Consider the following 16,563-nt stretch of genomic DNA (forward strand, 5'->3'; position numbering starts at 1 on the left):
GTGAGTCGGGTGTCCGGGCCCGTGGAATCCGTGAGGCTCCGGGACTGACCCCGACCTACAAGCGCGGCTCAGTGGGAAGACCCCGGGCTTGGGAGTCAGAGGTCATGGGTTCGAATCCCGGCTCTGCCCCTCGGCAGCTGGGTGACTGGGGGCAGGTCACTTCACTTCTCTGGGCCTCAGTTCCTTCATCTGGTAAATGGGGATGAAGATTGTGAGCCTCACGTGGGACAGCCTGATGACCCTGTATCTCCCCCAGCGCTTAGAACAGTGCTCGGCCCATAGGAAGCGCTTAACAAATACCAACCTTATTATTATTATTACCTCAGTCTCGTCTAGCTCACCCTTGTCCACATCCTCTTGCCCGGGACCCCCTCTTTCTTCATATCCGGCAGACGACCGTCCTCCCCCAGCTCTGAAGGCCCATCTCCTCCGAGAGGCCTTCCCCGACCCTCCTTTCCTCTTCTCCCTCTCCCGTCTGATCCGTATCCATTATTCATTTATATTATTGCCTGCGAGCGCTTCGTACGGTGCTCTGGACAAAGTAAACGCTCAGTAAATTCGGTAGTATCTCTTGAGCGCTTACTACGTGCAGAACACTGTACTGATGATTGGGTGAGGGAGGGCGAGTTCGGTTCCCGGACAGGTCACGGGTTCTAATCCCGGCCCACCCACCTGTCTGCCGTGTTGCCCTGGGCAAGCCACCTCACTTCTCGGTGCCTCGGTTACCTCGTCTGAAAAATGGGGATGAAGAAAGACCGTGAGCCCCGTGCGGGACGGGGACCGCGTCCCACCTGATTTGCTTGTACCCGCCCCAGCGCTTAGTACAGTGCCCGGCCCATGGTAAGCGCTTAGCAGACACCGTGATTACCATCACTGTTATTACCCCAGCGGAGGTCCCGGACAGACAGACAGACCGGCAGCTTCAATTAAAAAAAAAAACAAACACCTTTATTTGCTCCAGTGCCAGGTGGTGGGTGTGAGAACCAATCTGCCCCCGAGAGTTCCCGGATGCCCCCCCTCTGTGCCCCTGGCGCTCCCCACCCCCTCCCGCCGCCCCCGCCCGTGCCCCAGTCTGTGCCCGGTCTCGGGCTAGCCCTCGCCTCGCCCCACCATGGGGATGTTTTCCCCGGAACGGTTGCTGCTGCCCCGGGCCCCGGCGAAGGAGCTGCCGTCGGGAGCGGGGGCCACGTCCACCTGGATGACTCCGTGCACCTGGGAGAGCTGCGGGCTGTCCAAGCTGGCCACCAGCTGGCGGGGGCCCGGCCTCACCGGCACGAACGTCTGACGCAGCGTCACCGTCTCATTGCCCCCGATGTCTCTGCGGGAAGAGGTGGAGGGTGGGGGGCGTCAGAGGGACAGGGACCCCGGACGAGACCGAGAGCGGCCCAAGGGGATTCCGGGGCCACTGGGCATTAAACAGAAGCGCAGGTCACACGCAGAAGCGTCGGGCCTGCAGATGAACCCATAATAATAATTTGTTCGGCGCTTCCCCTGGGGCAGGCACTGTTCTAAGCACCGAGGAAGAGCCCAGCTAATCAGTTTGGACACAGTCCCGGGCCTCCGTGGGGTGCGCGGTCCTAATCCCCATTTTACAGGTGAGGTAACTGAGGTACAGAGAAGCGGCTTGCTCAAGGTCACAAAGCAGACGGGTCAGGGAGCTGGGATTAGAACCCAGGTCCTTCTCACTCCCAGGTCCGGGTTCTAACTCACTAGGCCACGCTGAACTACCAGATGTTCACCAATCGGGGTCCCCAATTCGGGCCAAGACCACCTCCACTTCAAGGTGGGTCTGCCGGCCACCTAGAAGCGAAGAACCAGGACCGAACCGAACCACCTTGAGATGAAGAAGGAGGGGCGTCTATTGAGTTTCCCCAGCTGGAGACCCCCAAATCCTCCCAGGCTGGGGAGGGACGTCTACACCACCCAGCCAGCCTATTTACTGCCAATTTCTCCTCCTCCTGAGCGTAGACTGAGTAATCCTCGGGTTAGGTCACCCCCAACCTCTGGAAACGTTATCCGGTCTCGGCTTCAGCGACAGAGTCCTCTCCCGGTTCTCCTCCTCTCCTTCTGGCCCTCAGTCTCATCCGCGGGCTCTTCCTCTGCCTCCCGCCCCCTGAACTGGGGGGGGGGGGTGTCCCCTCGAGGCTCCGTTCCGGGTCCCCTTCCATCCTCCATCTTCCCCCACGGCCTCGGAAAACTCATTGGCTCCCATGGCTTCAACTCACAATAACAATGGGGATGATGGTATTTGCTAAGCGCTTCCTATGTGTTCTCCCTACCGTCCCTATGAGAATGAATCGCAAATCTACATCTCCAGCCCCGACCTCTCTCCTTCCGTACAGTCTCACGTTCCCTCCTGCCTTGAGGACATCGCTACCGAGACGTCACGCCGACGCCTCGAACGAAACAGAACTCCTCATCTCCCTGTCCGCCCTCCGACTTTCCCGTCACCGTAGACGGCACCGCCGTCCTTCCCGTCTCACAAGCACCACGTCACTCCAAGCTTCAGCTTCAGCCTCCGTGCTGACCTCTCTGCCTCTCCCCGCTCTAGTCCATACTTCACTCTGCTGCCCAGATCATTTTCCTACAAGACCGTTAAGTCCGCGTCTCCCCGGTCCTCGAGAACCTCCGGTCGTTGCCCATCTGCCTCTGCGTCAAACAGAAACTCCTCATCTTTGGCTTGAAAGTATTTAATCACCTTGCCCTCTCTTATCTTACCTCACCGACTGCCTGCCGCAACCCAACCCGCACACTTTATTCCTCTAATGCCAACCTACTGCCCGCACCTCGATCTCATTCCTCTCACCGCCAACCAACTCCTCACCCACCTCCCGCCTCTGGTCTGAAACTCCCTCCCCCTTCACATCTGACAGGCGACGGCTCTCCCCACCTTCAAAGCCTTTTTAAAATCCCATCTCCTTTTAAGCCGTGATTTCCTCTACCTCTCCCTTCTCCGTCGCCCTACGTCAACTTGAATTATTGTCGGCTCCACGGCACTTGTATACCTATCTGTAATTTTACTTATTTCTATTACTGTCTGTCTCCCCCCTCTGCACTGTTAGGTCCTCTGGGGCAGGACTCTGTTCAGTCGTACTCTCCCGAGCCCTTAACTACAGTGCTCTGCACACAGTAAGTGATTGATAAATACGATTGATCGATCAGGCAGGGAGCTTCTCCCGCCAGCCCACGGGACTGTGATCCCTTATGGCTCTCGGGGATGGTCCTGCAGCCCACCACTGGTTGGGGGCTACACCGGGCAGACAGGCAGGGTCAGGCCAGTGGGCCCGGCCCTTTTTAATAATAATAATTATTATTATTATGGTATTTGTTAAGTGCTTACTACGTGCCAGGCACGGAACTAAGCGCTGGGGTGGATATAAGCAAATGGGGTTGGACACAGTCCCTGTCCCACGTGGGGCTCACAGTCTCAATCCCCATTTGACAGCTGAGGGAACTGAAAAGTGAAGTGGCTTGCCCCAGGTCACGCAGCGGAGCCGGGATTAGAACCCACGACCTCCTGACTCCCGGGCCCGGGCTCTATCCACTAGGCCACGTATGCGAGCGGGCACAGAGCGGGTGGGTGGAGAGCCACTCAAGGGAGGTCAGACTCCGTCTCGGAGCCTCGGGCTGCACCGTGAAGATTCCCCAACCCGGTGAGGACCTGAAGGGAAAGTGGGGAGCGGGTGGATTTTGCGGGGGGCAAGGGAGGAGGAATCAGAGAGGAGGGGGCTCACCCAACGTTGAGGACTTTGGAGCGCTGCAGCCCCGAGCCCTCGAGCCGGAAGACCACGTTGGTGAGGGTGATGGGCAGAGGGTTCTTGAAGACAATCTGTACCTCCGTCTCCTGGCCGACCACGGCCGCCCCCAGCACCTGAGAGGGAGAGGGATGCCCCGGGTCAGAGGGCCCCGGCCCCCGGAGAGTCCCGCCCCCCCCACCCCGACAGCCCCCCAGCCCCGAGACCGTAAAAATAACTGTGCTCTTTGTTGAGCGCTCACCGCGTGCCAGGCCCCGTACTAAGCGCTGGGGTGGATACGAGCGGATGGGGTTGGACGCGGTCCCCGCCCCCCGTGGGGCTCACGGTCTCGGTCCCCATTTGACAGATGAGGGAACTGAGGCCCGGGGAAGTGAAGCGACTCGCCCCAGGTCACCCAGCAGACAACGGGGCGGAGCCGGGGTGAGACCCCCCCGGGGGCCGGACCGCGTCTGTTAAGCCCCGCCGCCTCCGGCCCGGCCCCTTCCTCACCGTGAGGGACAGGTCCGGCGTGCGCAGGCGGAAGGTGTGCTGCTTGGCCAGCACCTGCCCGTTCTCCAGGACGCGGCCCGACACGTTCAACAGCATCGCCCCTTGGTCCACCAGGTGCGGCCTGTACTCCGAGTAGGCTACCGGGAGCACCACCCGATCCGCTTTGGGGGGAGAGGGAGAGTCACCGTGACCCGGGGCCCACCCCGCCACGTCCGTCCGTCCCCCCGCCTTTCCCCGGGTGCCCTCCCTCCCCGGGGGACGGGGCCGCGGGGTGGACTCACAGGCTCCCGGGGCCAGGGCCACTTCCTTCTTGCTGTCCTTGAAGACGGGGCCGGTGACGCCGGTGTAGAAGGTGACCGACAGGTAGAGGTGCAGCTTCACGGTGCGCTGGCTGCCGCCCCGGTTGGTCAGCACCACGCTGACCGCCAGGTCCTGCCCCATCACCGCGTCCTCCGCCTCCACCTGCACCCCCACGTCCTCGGCCGCGTCCCGCGATTCGTACACGTTGGGCTTGCTGCCGTGGGCCGTCGCCGTCTCCACCGCCTTACGCTCCGCGTCCGAGCCTGGGGAGGGGGTGGAGTGTGTCACTGATCGAATCCCGGGGACCCCTGGGGGTGGGACCGATCGAATTCCAGGGACCCCCGGGGACTGACTCATTATTATTTTTATATTGTGTCTTGTTCTTCCTCCTTTTCCTTCACGCCATTTTAACGTCGTAGCGTTTCATTACACCCGATGGGCCCGTCCCCGGTCTTCCCCCACTTCGGTCAGTGAGTACAGTGCTCCGCACACAGTAAGCGCTCAATAAATACCATCGACCGAGCACCTGGGAGAGTTCGTTATAGCAATAGACAGACACATTCCCTGCCCACAAAGAGCTTACGGTCTGGAGGGGGAGACAGACTAGATTTGTAAGCTTGGAAGCCCCTCAGGGGACCGGGTCCGTGTCCAATTTCCATGTGTACACTTTTTTTCCCAGCGTTTAGTACAGTGCTCTGCACAAGTAGGTGCTTAACACATCCTATTACTACCACCGACCAAATCCTAGTGACTGCTGTGGGAAGAGGACCCCTAGGAGAAGGAAAAAGCAGCATAGCCTAGTGGAAAGAACACGGGCCTGGGGGTCAGAGGACCAGGGTTCTAATCCCGGCTCTGCCGCCTGCTTGGCGTGTGACCCTGGGCCATTTGCTTCTCCTCTCTGTGCCTCAGTTTCCTCAGCTGTAAAATGAGGATTCAAGCCCATTCGCTTCACCTCTCTGCGCCTCAGTTTCCTCAGATGTAAAATGATTCACGGCCATTCGCTTTCACCTCTCCGCGCCTCAGTTTCCTCAGCTGTAAAATGAGGATTCAAGGCCATTGGCTTCCACCTCTCCGCGCCTCAGTTTCCTCAGCTGTAAAATGAGGATTCAAGGCCATTGGCTTCCACCTCTCTGCGCCTCAGTTTCCTCAGCTGTAAAATGAGGATTCAAGGCCATTGGCTTCCACCTCTCTGCGCCTCAGTTTCCTCAGCTGTAAAATGAGGATTCAAGGCCATTGGCTTCACCTCTCTGCGCCTCAGTTTCCTCGGCTGTAAGATGATTCAATCCATGTTCTCCCTCCTGCTTAGACTCTGAGCCCCACGTGGGCCAGGGGCTGTGCCTGACCTGATTGCTCCGCATCTACCCCAGCCCTTAGAACGGCGCCAGACCCACGGTGAGCACTTAAAAATAAAAGAATAATAGGTGAGGATAAAAACGCCAGCACGGGGGGCCCGGGGGGATCCGAGGATGAAGGAGAAGAGCTGATTCCCCGGAAGGAGGGGAGGGCGCGGGGGTCCCGGGCCGGAGCGCGGGAGGGCACCTTCGGGGTGCTTGTAGATGTGGGTGATGTCCTCTCGCATGTTGGAGCCAATGGCCTTGGTACTGATGAGGGTGCCGATGGCCTTCTCTTCCACGTAGACGATCTTGAAGCTGCCGTCACTCTGTCGCTGCCAGTACACTTTGTCACTGTTCACCTGCGGGGTGACGGCCCGGAGGGGTCAGCGGGGATCTGGGGGAGGGGGTGGGCCCCCGTCCCCCAGGCGGAGCCCAACGGCATCATCTCGGCGGGATCGGGAACGAGGACGGCCTAGCGGAAAGGCCCGGGAGCCAGAAGGACCTGGGGGGGGGGGGGGCGGTCCGATCCCGGCTCCGCCGCCCGTCCGCTGGGTGGCCCTGGGCAAGTCACTTCACTTCTCTGTGCCTCGCTTTCCTCATCTGTCGAATGGGGATTCGTTACCGGTTCGCCCTCTCCCTCCAGACTCTAAGCCCCATAGCGGAAAGGGATTGGATCCGACCTAATTATCTCCTATAATAATAATGGTGGTATTTGTTAAACGCTTACTCTGTGCAAAGCACTGTTCTAAGCGACGGGGGGGGCGGGATACAAGGTGATCAGGGTGTCCCCCGTGGGGCTCACAGTCTTCATCCCCGTTTGACAGATGAGGTCACTGAGGCCCAGAGAAGTTAAGCGACTGGCCCAACGTCACCCAGCCGGCAAGCGGCGGAGCCGGGATTAGAACCCATGACCTCTGACTCCCAAGTCTGGGCTCTTTCCACTGAGCCACGCTGCTTCTCTCTCTTGCCACTTGTCAGCTGTGTGACTGTGGGCAAGTCACTTAACTTCTCTGTGCCTCAGTTACCTCATCTGTTAAATGGGGATTCACTGTGCACCCCACGTGGGAAAACCTGATGACCCTGTATCTACCCCAGCGCTTAGAACAGTGCTCTGCACATAGTAAGCGCTTAACAAATACCAATATTATTATTATTATTATTCTCTATCTATCTACCCAGTGCTCAGTACACTGCCTAGCACATGGTAAGCACTTAAAAAATACCATTAATAAGGGAAGCAGCATGGCTTAGTGGAAGGAGCCCGGGCTTGGGAGTCAGAGGTCATGGGTTCGAATCCCGGCTCTGCCACTTGTCAGCTGGGTGACCGTGGGCAAGTCACTTCCCTTCTCTGGGCCTCAGTGACCTCATCTGGAAAATGGGGATTAACTGTGAGCCTCACGTGGGACAACCCGATGACCCTGTATCCCCCCCAGCGCTCAGAACAGTGCTCTACCCATAGTAAGCGCTTAACAAATACCAACATTATTATTATCATTGTCCATCAAGCGCTTACAAGACGTCGCGCGCTGTCCCTGCCCTACACGGGGCCACAATCTAAGAGGGAAGGAGGGCACTGCACAGCTCTCAGCTCCATTTTACAGAGGAGGAAGCTAAGACCCGAGGAAGTCAAATGACTTCCCCGGGATCACACCAGTTCGTGCTCTTCTCACTAGGCCACCCTGCCCAGATGGGAGTCCTTCCAGGCTGGGCAACACCCCGCCCCGCCCTCCCAGACCCTGCGAGAGCCACGCATTTCAAGGCTTTTTCACATCAGATGGAGGTTAGGCAAATAAGAGGCAGTGTAGCCTAGCACACTGCGTGCTCTGCACGCACTAAGCGCTCAATAAATAAGATTAAATGAGTGAATAGCAGAGAGGACACCGGGGTTCTCATCCCGCTTCAGTCACCGGCCTGCCGGGTGACCTTGAGCAACTCATTTCACCGAGTCTCAGGTTCCTCATCCGTCAACTGAGGATAAAATTCCCACTCCCTCCCTCACGGGCAGTGAGCGCCAGGCCGGCCACGGTGGGGGAACGGGAGTATTCCTGCACGGCCCGGCCCCAGTAAGCGTCGAATCAATACCCTCATCGTCACGATAATGATGATTAGATGCCAAGGAGCCCGGGCGCCCGGGGTTCACCTCGGCAAAGATGAAGGGCGTGTCGTACTTCATGTAAACCAGGCCGTTCTTGATGGACTCCACCGAGCAGGGGCCGCAGCAGAAGATGCCTGAGGGGAGAAGCCGGGAGCGGGGTAAGGGGCAGAGGAGGAAGGGGACGCGGATCAGAGGTCGGCGGGGAGGGCAGGAAGGGAAGGGACAGAGCTACCCTGCCCCGGGGGGGACAGAGCGGGCGCGCCCGCAGTCGGAAGGCCCGGGTCACCCAGCCTGGCAGACCGGCTCCGGGACACCCGGGGCCCCGCCCACCCCTCCGCCCGCTCCTAAATGACGCCGTCGCCGGTTGCCATAAACACGCTGCTGCCATCCCTCCGTCGCGGTCCCCGACTTGCACCGGGCCCGGAGGGGTCTCCGAGGACCGGGCCGAATCCGTGAGGCGGCCCTCCGCCCGCTTTCCCCGAGACAGACACGGGTCCGGCGTCCTTTTGCCAGTCACGCGCAGAGCAACAGCTCCCGTACTTCCGAGAGGGCCACCCTGACTTCCCGGCCAGGTCATTCACACACTCCTGCTCCATTTGATTTTAGCCCGCTCATTGGCACACTCCCGTCCGATTGACTTCTACCGTCGGGGGTCAAGTCCCGAGAGCACGCACGGGAACGGGCTCAGCTCCCGGCTTTTCTCCCCCCGCACGTGCTCCTAGAGAGGGCGGAAATCTCCGCTCGCTGGCTCACGGACCCCATGTCACCCCCGCGGCTCCGAACGGACCGACCGACTTCACCAGCTGGGTCGGAAATGGGGCGGGGTTGCTAGCCCGGGGATGGTCAAGTGGAAGAGACACCCCCCACCGCGGGCCGCTGCACCGAGGAGGGCTGAAGGATGGGGGAGTCAAGGCAAGGTTGTCCGAGACGGGGAGGCGGGGACGGTGCGGAGAACGGGGGGCTGCGGGAAGGCCGGCCTGGCGGGACTCGAGGGAGAGAGCCGTGAAGGGGAGAGGAAAGTCAGGGGAAGGGAGGGGAGAGATAGGGATAGGGCCAAAGCTCAGATGGGAGGGGAAGGGGGAGTGACGGGGCTCAGGGGGCGAAGGTGGAGGCCGGATGTCGGGGACCGGTCAGCGACATACCGCTGCTGGTCTCCTGGGGCGTGGCGTCCACCACCTGCCAGCCGTCAAAGCCCGAGGGGAGGTCCGGCCGCCTCATCCAGCAGTCGTTCCACACGTGGAAGTTCCTGGAGCGAGGGGGACCGGAGATCTGGCTCTACCGCCGGGCCTCCGCGACCGCAGGCCCGGGGCTGCCCGGACTCCGGAGGGAGGACTGGGTCTACGGGCTCCCCTATCCCAGTGTTCCCGCCACCTTCTGGGACCAGGCAGCTTCCCAGGAAGGATGGGGTGGGGATCGAGGGGGGGGGCGAACCGAGCCCGGGGGTCTCCCCACCCCCTGGCTGACCCCACGTAATAATAGCAATAGTATTTGTTAAGCGCTTACTATGTGCCAGGCACCGTTCTAAGCACTGGGGTAGAGACAGGCTAATCGGGTTGGCCCCCGTCCCAGGTCACAGTCTCAATCCCCGTTGGAGGGATGAGGGAGCTGAGGCCCAGAGAAGTGAAGCGACTCGCCCCGGGTCGCACAGCGGGCAAGCGGCGGAGCCGGCATCAGAACCCCGGGTCCTTCAGACTCCCGGGCCGAGCCCGCTAGGCCGCCCCGCTTCACGTACCAGACGGAGTCTCGGTTGAGATGCTCCAGGGGCTTCATGTTCTCGTCGAAGTAGATGTCCATGGTGAGAGAGGTGTCCGTGTCGTGGGCGGAGTTGTAATTGGTCACGGTGCGGGTGGCGATGCCCAGACAGCGCAGAACTGGGGGATTGGGGGACGGAGGGGGGAGCCGGGGTCACCCTCCCGGTCGGTGCCCCTCCCTCCCAACCCACGGGCCTCTCTCTCTCTCTCTCTCTCATTACCGCTAATTAGTAATAATTAACACCAGCCTGCCAAGCCGCCCCCGCCCGAGCCCTACACCCACATGGCAGCTGCTGCCCGGACCGGGCCCGGGAAAAGGGGACGGGAGGCCGGGAAGAACGGGAGAGGTCAGAGGTCACGACCTCCGAGGGGAATCGGGGTGGCGGCTCCTCGCCGGCTGGGCTACCTGTGGTGGTGACTCCGGCGAAGACCCAGCACTGGCCGTAGGGGACGGAGTAGCCGGTGCGCAGGTAGCTGAGGAGGATCTCCACGCTGCCCACCCAGGCCGAGGGGTTGGTGCCCCGCGAGTAGTCGCCGGACCAGTTCCCGATCAGCACCCCGTTGTCATCCAGGGAGTTCACCTGCCGCGGGCACCCGTGGTCGGGACGGGACCCTCTCTCGGGGTCGCGACCCCGGCCCTTCCCTCCGGCGCCGCCTCTACCCCCCGTCCTCTCCGGGGGTGGCTCGGCCCGGCCGGGTTAACCGGTCCGGCGTCGTCCTCCCCCCCGGCCCCCGGGCAGCTGCCGTCGAGCTCGGCCCCCCGAAGGCCGCCCCCATCCCGCCCCCGCTGGGACAGAGGAATGTGAATTCGGGGCGTGCCGGCTGTGCATTCCACCGGGGCCGGGCCAGGTGGGGAGGAAGAGCCGGACTCGGCGCGGGCCCCGGGAGCCCGTGTCGGCGGGGAGGGGTGCCGGGGGCCCTCACCATGGCGGAGACCACGCGGGAGACGGTGATGGGGTCGCCGCGGCCCGCGTAGGGCATGCCCCGCCGGTCCAAGATGTAGAGGCAGGCGTCCAGCACGCCGTGGTCAAACTGCAGGGCGGGAGCGGGGGGCCGGTGAGACCCAGGCGAGGCCTCCCCCGGCCCCGTGCCCGGCCCCGCTCCGTCAGGCCGCGGCCCCCGGTTTACCTGGCCGTAGTTCCACGTGCGTTCCCCGATCTGGGCCTCCGTGCCGTAGTAGATGCGGCCGACCTCGTTGAGCACGTACTCCTGACGCCAGTCCTCCCGGTTCACGAACACGGGGTCGTCTGAGCCCAAGGCGGATGCGCTCATACGCCCGCCTTTTAGGGGGGATCCCCGAGACCCTCCCCGCCCCTAGAAGCTCGGGACCCCCCCCCCCCACCCCCCGCCAAAGAGGCCGGGCTCAGGCTGAGTCAGATGGTGGTGAGTTAACGGGAAGCAGGTGGCCTCACCCCTTCCTCCAGGGGCTAGTGGTCCAGCCTGCCCTGCCCTGGGGCCCGGATTGAGGCCTGGGGCCAGAGGAGAAGGTCCTCCGAAAGGAAAGGGGGAAGACAGGGAGAAGGGGAAAAGAAGAAGCGAAGAGGAGCAAGGGAAAGCAAAGAGGAGGAGCGAGGTTACAGCAAGGCGGAGAGGAGGGGAGGTCGGCCTGCCCGGGTGACCTCTGCCCTCCCCGGGACTCACCAGAGCACCAGGGGTTGAAGAGGATGTAGATCTCGTTGCGGGGGTCGAAGGGCAGTTGGAATTCCCCCGCGTCTGACTGGGTGCGCACGGTGAAGCGGAACTTGCCCACGATGGCGCTGGGAGAGGTGTTGACCCGCAGGTTGACGTGCTGCCCGCTCGCCTTGGTCACCTGGGCGCTCCACCCCCCGCCGCCACCTCTGCCCACCGGGATGATGATGTGGGTGCCCTTGCCGACCTCGGGCGTCGAGCCTGGGCGGGTTGGGGGGAGAGGGGCTGGGTGAGATGAGGGTGGGGCGGGCCCGGCGGGGCCGGGGGCCGGGCGGCCGAGGAGGACATTTCGGTCGGCGACGGTCTGTGTCGGCCCCGCCCGCCCCGCCCACCCGCGCGTCCGGGCAGCGCCCGGCTCCGACACCCCAAACCTGTTCCCCCGGCAGCCGGCCGGGGGGAGGAGGAAGGGGCGAGCCCCCGGAGCCCCGGCCCGCCCGACGCCCCCCCCCCCGCCTCGGGACCGCCGCTCCGGGCCCGGTCGCCGGCTCGGCCCGCTCCCCGGGCGCCCCGGGGAAGCGGGGGGCAGGGGGGACGGCAGGGAAATTAAAGGTTGGGGCCGGGGGGGGGCGGCGGGCAGAGGCCAGGGACTAATCAGAGGGTGCAAGGAGTCCCCCGCCCCCGGCACCCGCATAATCACCGGCCTGGGTGGCGCAGGCCCAACCTCCAACGCGCGGCGATGAGGAGGATGGAGCTACTGGCCGGGGGCCACCGGCGACGGGACACCGGGCGGGCCGCGGCGGGGACACACACACACACACACACACACACACACATACTCACACACCAGGGACGGAGTCAGACGCGTCCTCCGCCAGGGACGACACCCACTCTGGGAGTCGGGCGGATTCACAGACACGCACGCACCTACACGCACGGACGCGGCGGGAGACCGAAACGGACAGAGGCCCGTTCTCCCACCCCATCGAGGCGGAGGGAAACCGAGGCAGGAGACTCAGCCTCCCCGCCCCAGGCCGCCCCGGCCGTGTGGCTCGCCGATACCCCACCGCCGCCCACACCGTGCCCTTCAGGAGCGGAGGGTGCCGATCGTCCCTCTCTGTGCCTCCGACGCTGGGGCCCGCCGTGCCCCCGGCCGGCCCCGGAGGGTGACCCCCGACCCTCCCTCCCCCCCCCCGGTCGGGTGACGGAGGGGCCCGGTCGCACCGATGAGCAGCTCGAGGGTGATGCGGTCGGAGGACTGGTAGGGCCTGGCCAGGCTGAGGCTGAGGTGGAAGGGCTGCCCGCGGCGCAGGACCAGCTCGTCGTATTCGAACTCGTCGGTGTGGTGGTCCCGACGGTTCTGGCTCGACCGTCCGCTCAGCAGGTCCACCCCGGTCACCACCAGCATGCCATCTGCAAGGCCCAACGCTCAGCCCGGGGGAGACGCCCGGCCCCCGGCCCCGTCCGGCCCCGTCCGGCCCCGTCCGGCCCGGGCAGCGGGGCCGTCTCTCACCTCGGACGGTGCCGTCGCCGGCCCCGTTGACGGTGCCTCCCCGGGAGCCGGGCCTGCGGGAGCCGGGCCTGCGGGAGCCGGACCCGCGGGAGCCGGGCCCCCCGGCCCTCCCCGACCCTCCGGCCCTCCCCGGCCCTCCGGACCCGTCGGGCCCGGGCTCCGGCCCCCAGTCCGACTCGTCCACCCGACTCCGGCGGGAGCAGCAGCCGCAGCAGCGGGCCCAGAAGGACCGGCCCGACCGGCCGTCGGGGGTCGAGGTCGGGGTCGGCTCCGGGGACGGGGACGGGGCGCCGTCCGCACGCCAGGGACCCCGGGCCCAGCGGCCCACGTCCGAGCGGTAGTCGTCCGTCATCCTCCCTGCGTTGGGGGCTGGAGGGGAGGAGGAGAGAGGGGTCAGACGTCCCCTCGCACCCCCGGAGACCCCGGGCCCCCCAGAGCATCCCGAGAACGGTGCCGCTGTTCGTCGAGCGCCGTTCTGAGCGCTGGGGGGGACCCGGGGTCATCCGGTGGTCCCACGGGGGCGGGGGGGGGGGGCTCCCAATCTCCATCCCCGCTTTACGGTGGGGTCGCTGAGGCTCGGGGAGGCGAAGGGGCTGGCCCGAGGTCACACGGCAGACAAGTGTGACGGAGGCGGGATCGGAACCCACGGCCCCCGACTCCCAAGCCCGGCCTCTTGCCACGAACTTGTCTAGATCCGACCCCACGAGTCCTCAGAGTCCGGCAGGGATGGGACCCTCGGGGGGTGGGTCCGGCCCCCTCCCCGGCCGGCGTGCATTCATTCATTCCTCCGATCGTCTTTATTGAGCGCTTGCTATGTGCGCGGCGCCGTACAAAGCGCTTGGAAAATGCAACTGGGGAGTGGGGTGGGAAAGCGGGAGCCCCGGGGGGGAATCGACGGGGGCGGACCGGGCTCCTTCCCCGCTTTCCCGGGGTGGGAGGGCGGTCGTGGCGTAAGCGGTGCGGGTGGGGGGGGGAGCCCCCCAGGAGCGGCTTGACCTCCCCCCTACCCTCGGGCCGGGCCGCTCTCACCTGTCGTCGGCGCTGCGAAGTCCCGCGACGGGGCGAGCGGCGGGACGCGGCTGGGAGTTTAAAGTTTGGGGCGGGGTCGGGCCCGGGTTTATGAGGGGTGGGCGGAGCCGAGCCGCAAGGGTAGAGGAAGCGGGGGTTGCCCCATTCCCCGGGGAAGGGGAGAGGCCCGGCCGGCCCTTGGCCCACTCGGCTGGGTGGGCCAGCCCTCTCCCCACCCCCGGGGGTCTCCCTCCCCTTTCCAGGAAAGGGCCGGGCAGCCCCCCGCCCATCCGCACCTGGGCATGGCGGGGAGGGGCCCTTCCCCACCTCCTCACACCTGCCCCGGGGGGTGGGACGCTCTGCCACCTTGGGCGCTTTGGATGGTTGGGGGGGTGCGGGGGTAGGGGGTTTAGGCCGCAGCGAGCAGACCCCCCCCACCAACACACACCCCCGAGGCGGCGCCCGTCAGACCCGCCGGTCCGGTCCCGTTTCCTGTCGGGAAGGCCGCCTCGGTCGGCTCCCCACACCTGCGGGACTCCTGGCTCCCCTGGGGTTGGGTGGGGTGGGGTGGGATGGGGTGGGTTGGGGGGGCGTCGAGGGGAGGAGAGGGAGCCGGAGGGCGGAGACGCTGGGGGGCTGGGAGCGGGGGTCGGGGGCCATCAGGCCCGGTGCCGGGCCTAAGTCAGGCGGGGCGGCCTAGCGCCCCCGTAGCCACCCAGGGCCCCGGGGTTGCCGAAGGGATGACATCACCGGCCTCCGCTGGCAGACCGGCTCCACCGGCCGGTCCCCGCCGTCCCCTCCCGGCCTCCCCGCCCCGCTCCGCGGCCCCCGCGCCCCCCCGAGCCCCCGTCCCCTGGCCCCGCTTCACCCCCGCCGTGCTACCTCGGACGAGTTTACCCCCTCGCCCTCTTCACCCCCTGAGGACGGTCTGCCCCCTCGCCCCGTTTCACACCCCCCCCACGCCTCCGAGGATGATTTACCCCCTCACCCTAGTAATGATGATGATAAGCGTGGTATCTGCGAAGCATTTAACGTGCCGGTCACCGTACTAAGCGCCGGGGTCGATGCGAGTGAACTGGGTCGGACCCCGTTCCTGTTGCACGGGGGGCTCCCGGCCTTAATCCCCCTTTTACAGAGGTGATTGAGGCCCAGAGAAGCCAAGCGATTTACCCAGAGTCACACGTTTAGACAAGTGGTGGAGCGGGGATTAGAACCCCCATCCTTCTCACTCCCAGGCCCGTGCTCTCTCCACTAGGCCTCGTCGCTTCATCCCCGGCATCCCGAGGACGGCTCACCCCTCGCCTCGCTTCACCCCGACCCCGTCCCCTCCGAGGATGGCTTCCCCCCACCTCACCCTGCCTCAGTCCCCCTCAGGGAACCTCTGAGGGCAGTTTACCGCCTCGCCCTCCTCCGCCTCCACCCCCAGCGGGCCCTTCCCCCGAACCCGGGGCCCGGGAAGCGGGTGCACCGGTTCAGGGGGTGTTTCCGGGATGCGGCGTCCCCCCCAGCCGAACGTGTGGTTCTCCGGAACCGACCCCTCCCAACCCTCCGAGCCCCCACCCGTCCCCCCGGCCGCGCCGCCGACTGCCCCAGAAAAGGGTTTCCTCTTCCCCATCCCATTCCCGGCATTCTTCCCGGGAATCCCGACCGACCGGCTTCCCCGGCATCTGCCCTGCCCGGAGCCCCGCTCTCTGCCCCGGACCCTCCGGGGCAGACGGCTCCCGGGGCCCGGCCGCACCAGGAAGGGGAAGGAAAGGAGGAGGGAGAGAAAATGGCTCCGGCTTCCAACGGGGGAATGGGGAAAGGCAATGACCCATTCCTTTCAGGTGTAAGTGGTGTTTCTGCTCACGCGGGCCTCCTCCCGCTCCCTGATGAGCGAGGCCTTCCCGGCAGGAAACGGGGAGGCCGAGGAAGAGGACACGGCGTCCGTCCGGGGAGCGCGTCTGCCCTCGCCGGGCCCCCAGCTGCACCCCCTGACCCCGGGGTCGCAGTCTCACGTCTCGCACCTCCTCTGTCCCCCCTTCCCCCTGCCAGGGCCTGACTCGGTTGCGCTGACCCCCCCGTGTCCTTCCCCGCCCAGCCGCTGCCCTTGAGTCTCGTCCCGGACCAAGGATGATTTATGGTTTGGGAAGCTAAAGAGAGCATAGTTGGGGAGGGAGGAGCTGGGGTGGAAGGAGGGAGTAGGGTGGTGGCTGATGATAAGCGCTGGGGTCCAGAACAGGAAGCCTTAGGGTTAGGGACCCCCCTCCGGGGTGCGCGTTCAGCTTCTAAGGAGGAAAAAGAGACCCTATCTGGTCTCAGCTCCGCGGCTCTGGATTCTGCATTAAACGTGTGACGGTAAAAGTGCGGCGTGTGACCGCGGGCAAGTCGTTTAACTTTTCTCGTCGCCTCAGTTTCCTTGTAAGGTGGGGGTGAAATACCCGTCCTCCTTAGACTGGGATCCCCAGGTGGGACGGGGCCCGTACCCGGTCTGATTGTATTTCTTCTACTCCGGTGCTTAGTACGGTGCTCGACGCAATAGCACTCCGCAAATGCCATAATAATTGCTATTATTATTATTATTACTAATAAAGGAGGAGGGGGTGGGTGAGGGCGCAGGAGACTCAGAATGGGAGCAGGGCCTGGGGTTGGCTTCTGAAGGCTGGGATTCAGGGGGTCTCCCCCATCACCCCCAAAATGAAGGGCCAGGACC

The 16,563-nt window shown here is 64.5% G+C and overlaps 1 protein-coding gene across 1 annotated transcript; it reads right to left on the reverse strand.

Annotated features, from left to right (window-relative positions):
- Positions 1–1,064: 1,064 nt before the first annotated feature.
- On the reverse strand, positions 1,065–13,229 carry TGM1 (transglutaminase 1). The gene is made up of 14 exons (XM_029077309.2): positions 12,864–13,229; positions 12,575–12,763; positions 11,366–11,614; positions 10,853–10,971; positions 10,649–10,756; positions 10,131–10,305; positions 9,706–9,844; positions 9,116–9,219; positions 8,019–8,107; positions 6,084–6,237; positions 4,526–4,807; positions 4,245–4,405; positions 3,735–3,871; positions 1,065–1,318 (listed from the first exon to the last, which is right to left on the reverse strand). The coding sequence occupies exons 1-14, from the start codon at positions 13,213–13,215 to the stop codon at positions 1,090–1,092; spliced, it is 2,487 nt and encodes an 828-aa protein (XP_028933142.1). The 5' UTR covers positions 13,216–13,229; the 3' UTR covers positions 1,065–1,089.
- Between the last annotated feature and the right edge of the window lie 3,334 nt (positions 13,230–16,563).

The sequence above is a fragment of the Ornithorhynchus anatinus genome, chromosome 13 (assembly GCF_004115215.2).
Source record: "Ornithorhynchus anatinus isolate Pmale09 chromosome 13, mOrnAna1.pri.v4, whole genome shotgun sequence".
Taxonomy (NCBI): domain Eukaryota; kingdom Metazoa; phylum Chordata; class Mammalia; order Monotremata; family Ornithorhynchidae; genus Ornithorhynchus; species Ornithorhynchus anatinus.

What these genes read in the sequence shown, in the direction of transcription:
- TGM1 (XM_029077309.2), bottom strand. Translation starts at nt 13,215, where the DNA reads ATGACGGACGACTACCGCTCGGACGTGGGCCGCTGGGCCCGGGGTCCC. An exon ending in CCCGCGTGGTCTCCGCCATG is followed by an intron (nt 10,306 to 10,648) that starts GTGAGGGCCCCC and finishes TGCCCGCGGCAG; the next exon opens with GTGAACTCCCTGGATGACAA. An exon ending in CGCCCTTCATCTTTGCCGAG is followed by an intron (nt 6,238 to 8,018) that starts GTGAACCCCGGG and finishes GTCACCCCGCAG; the next exon opens with GTGAACAGTGACAAAGTGTA.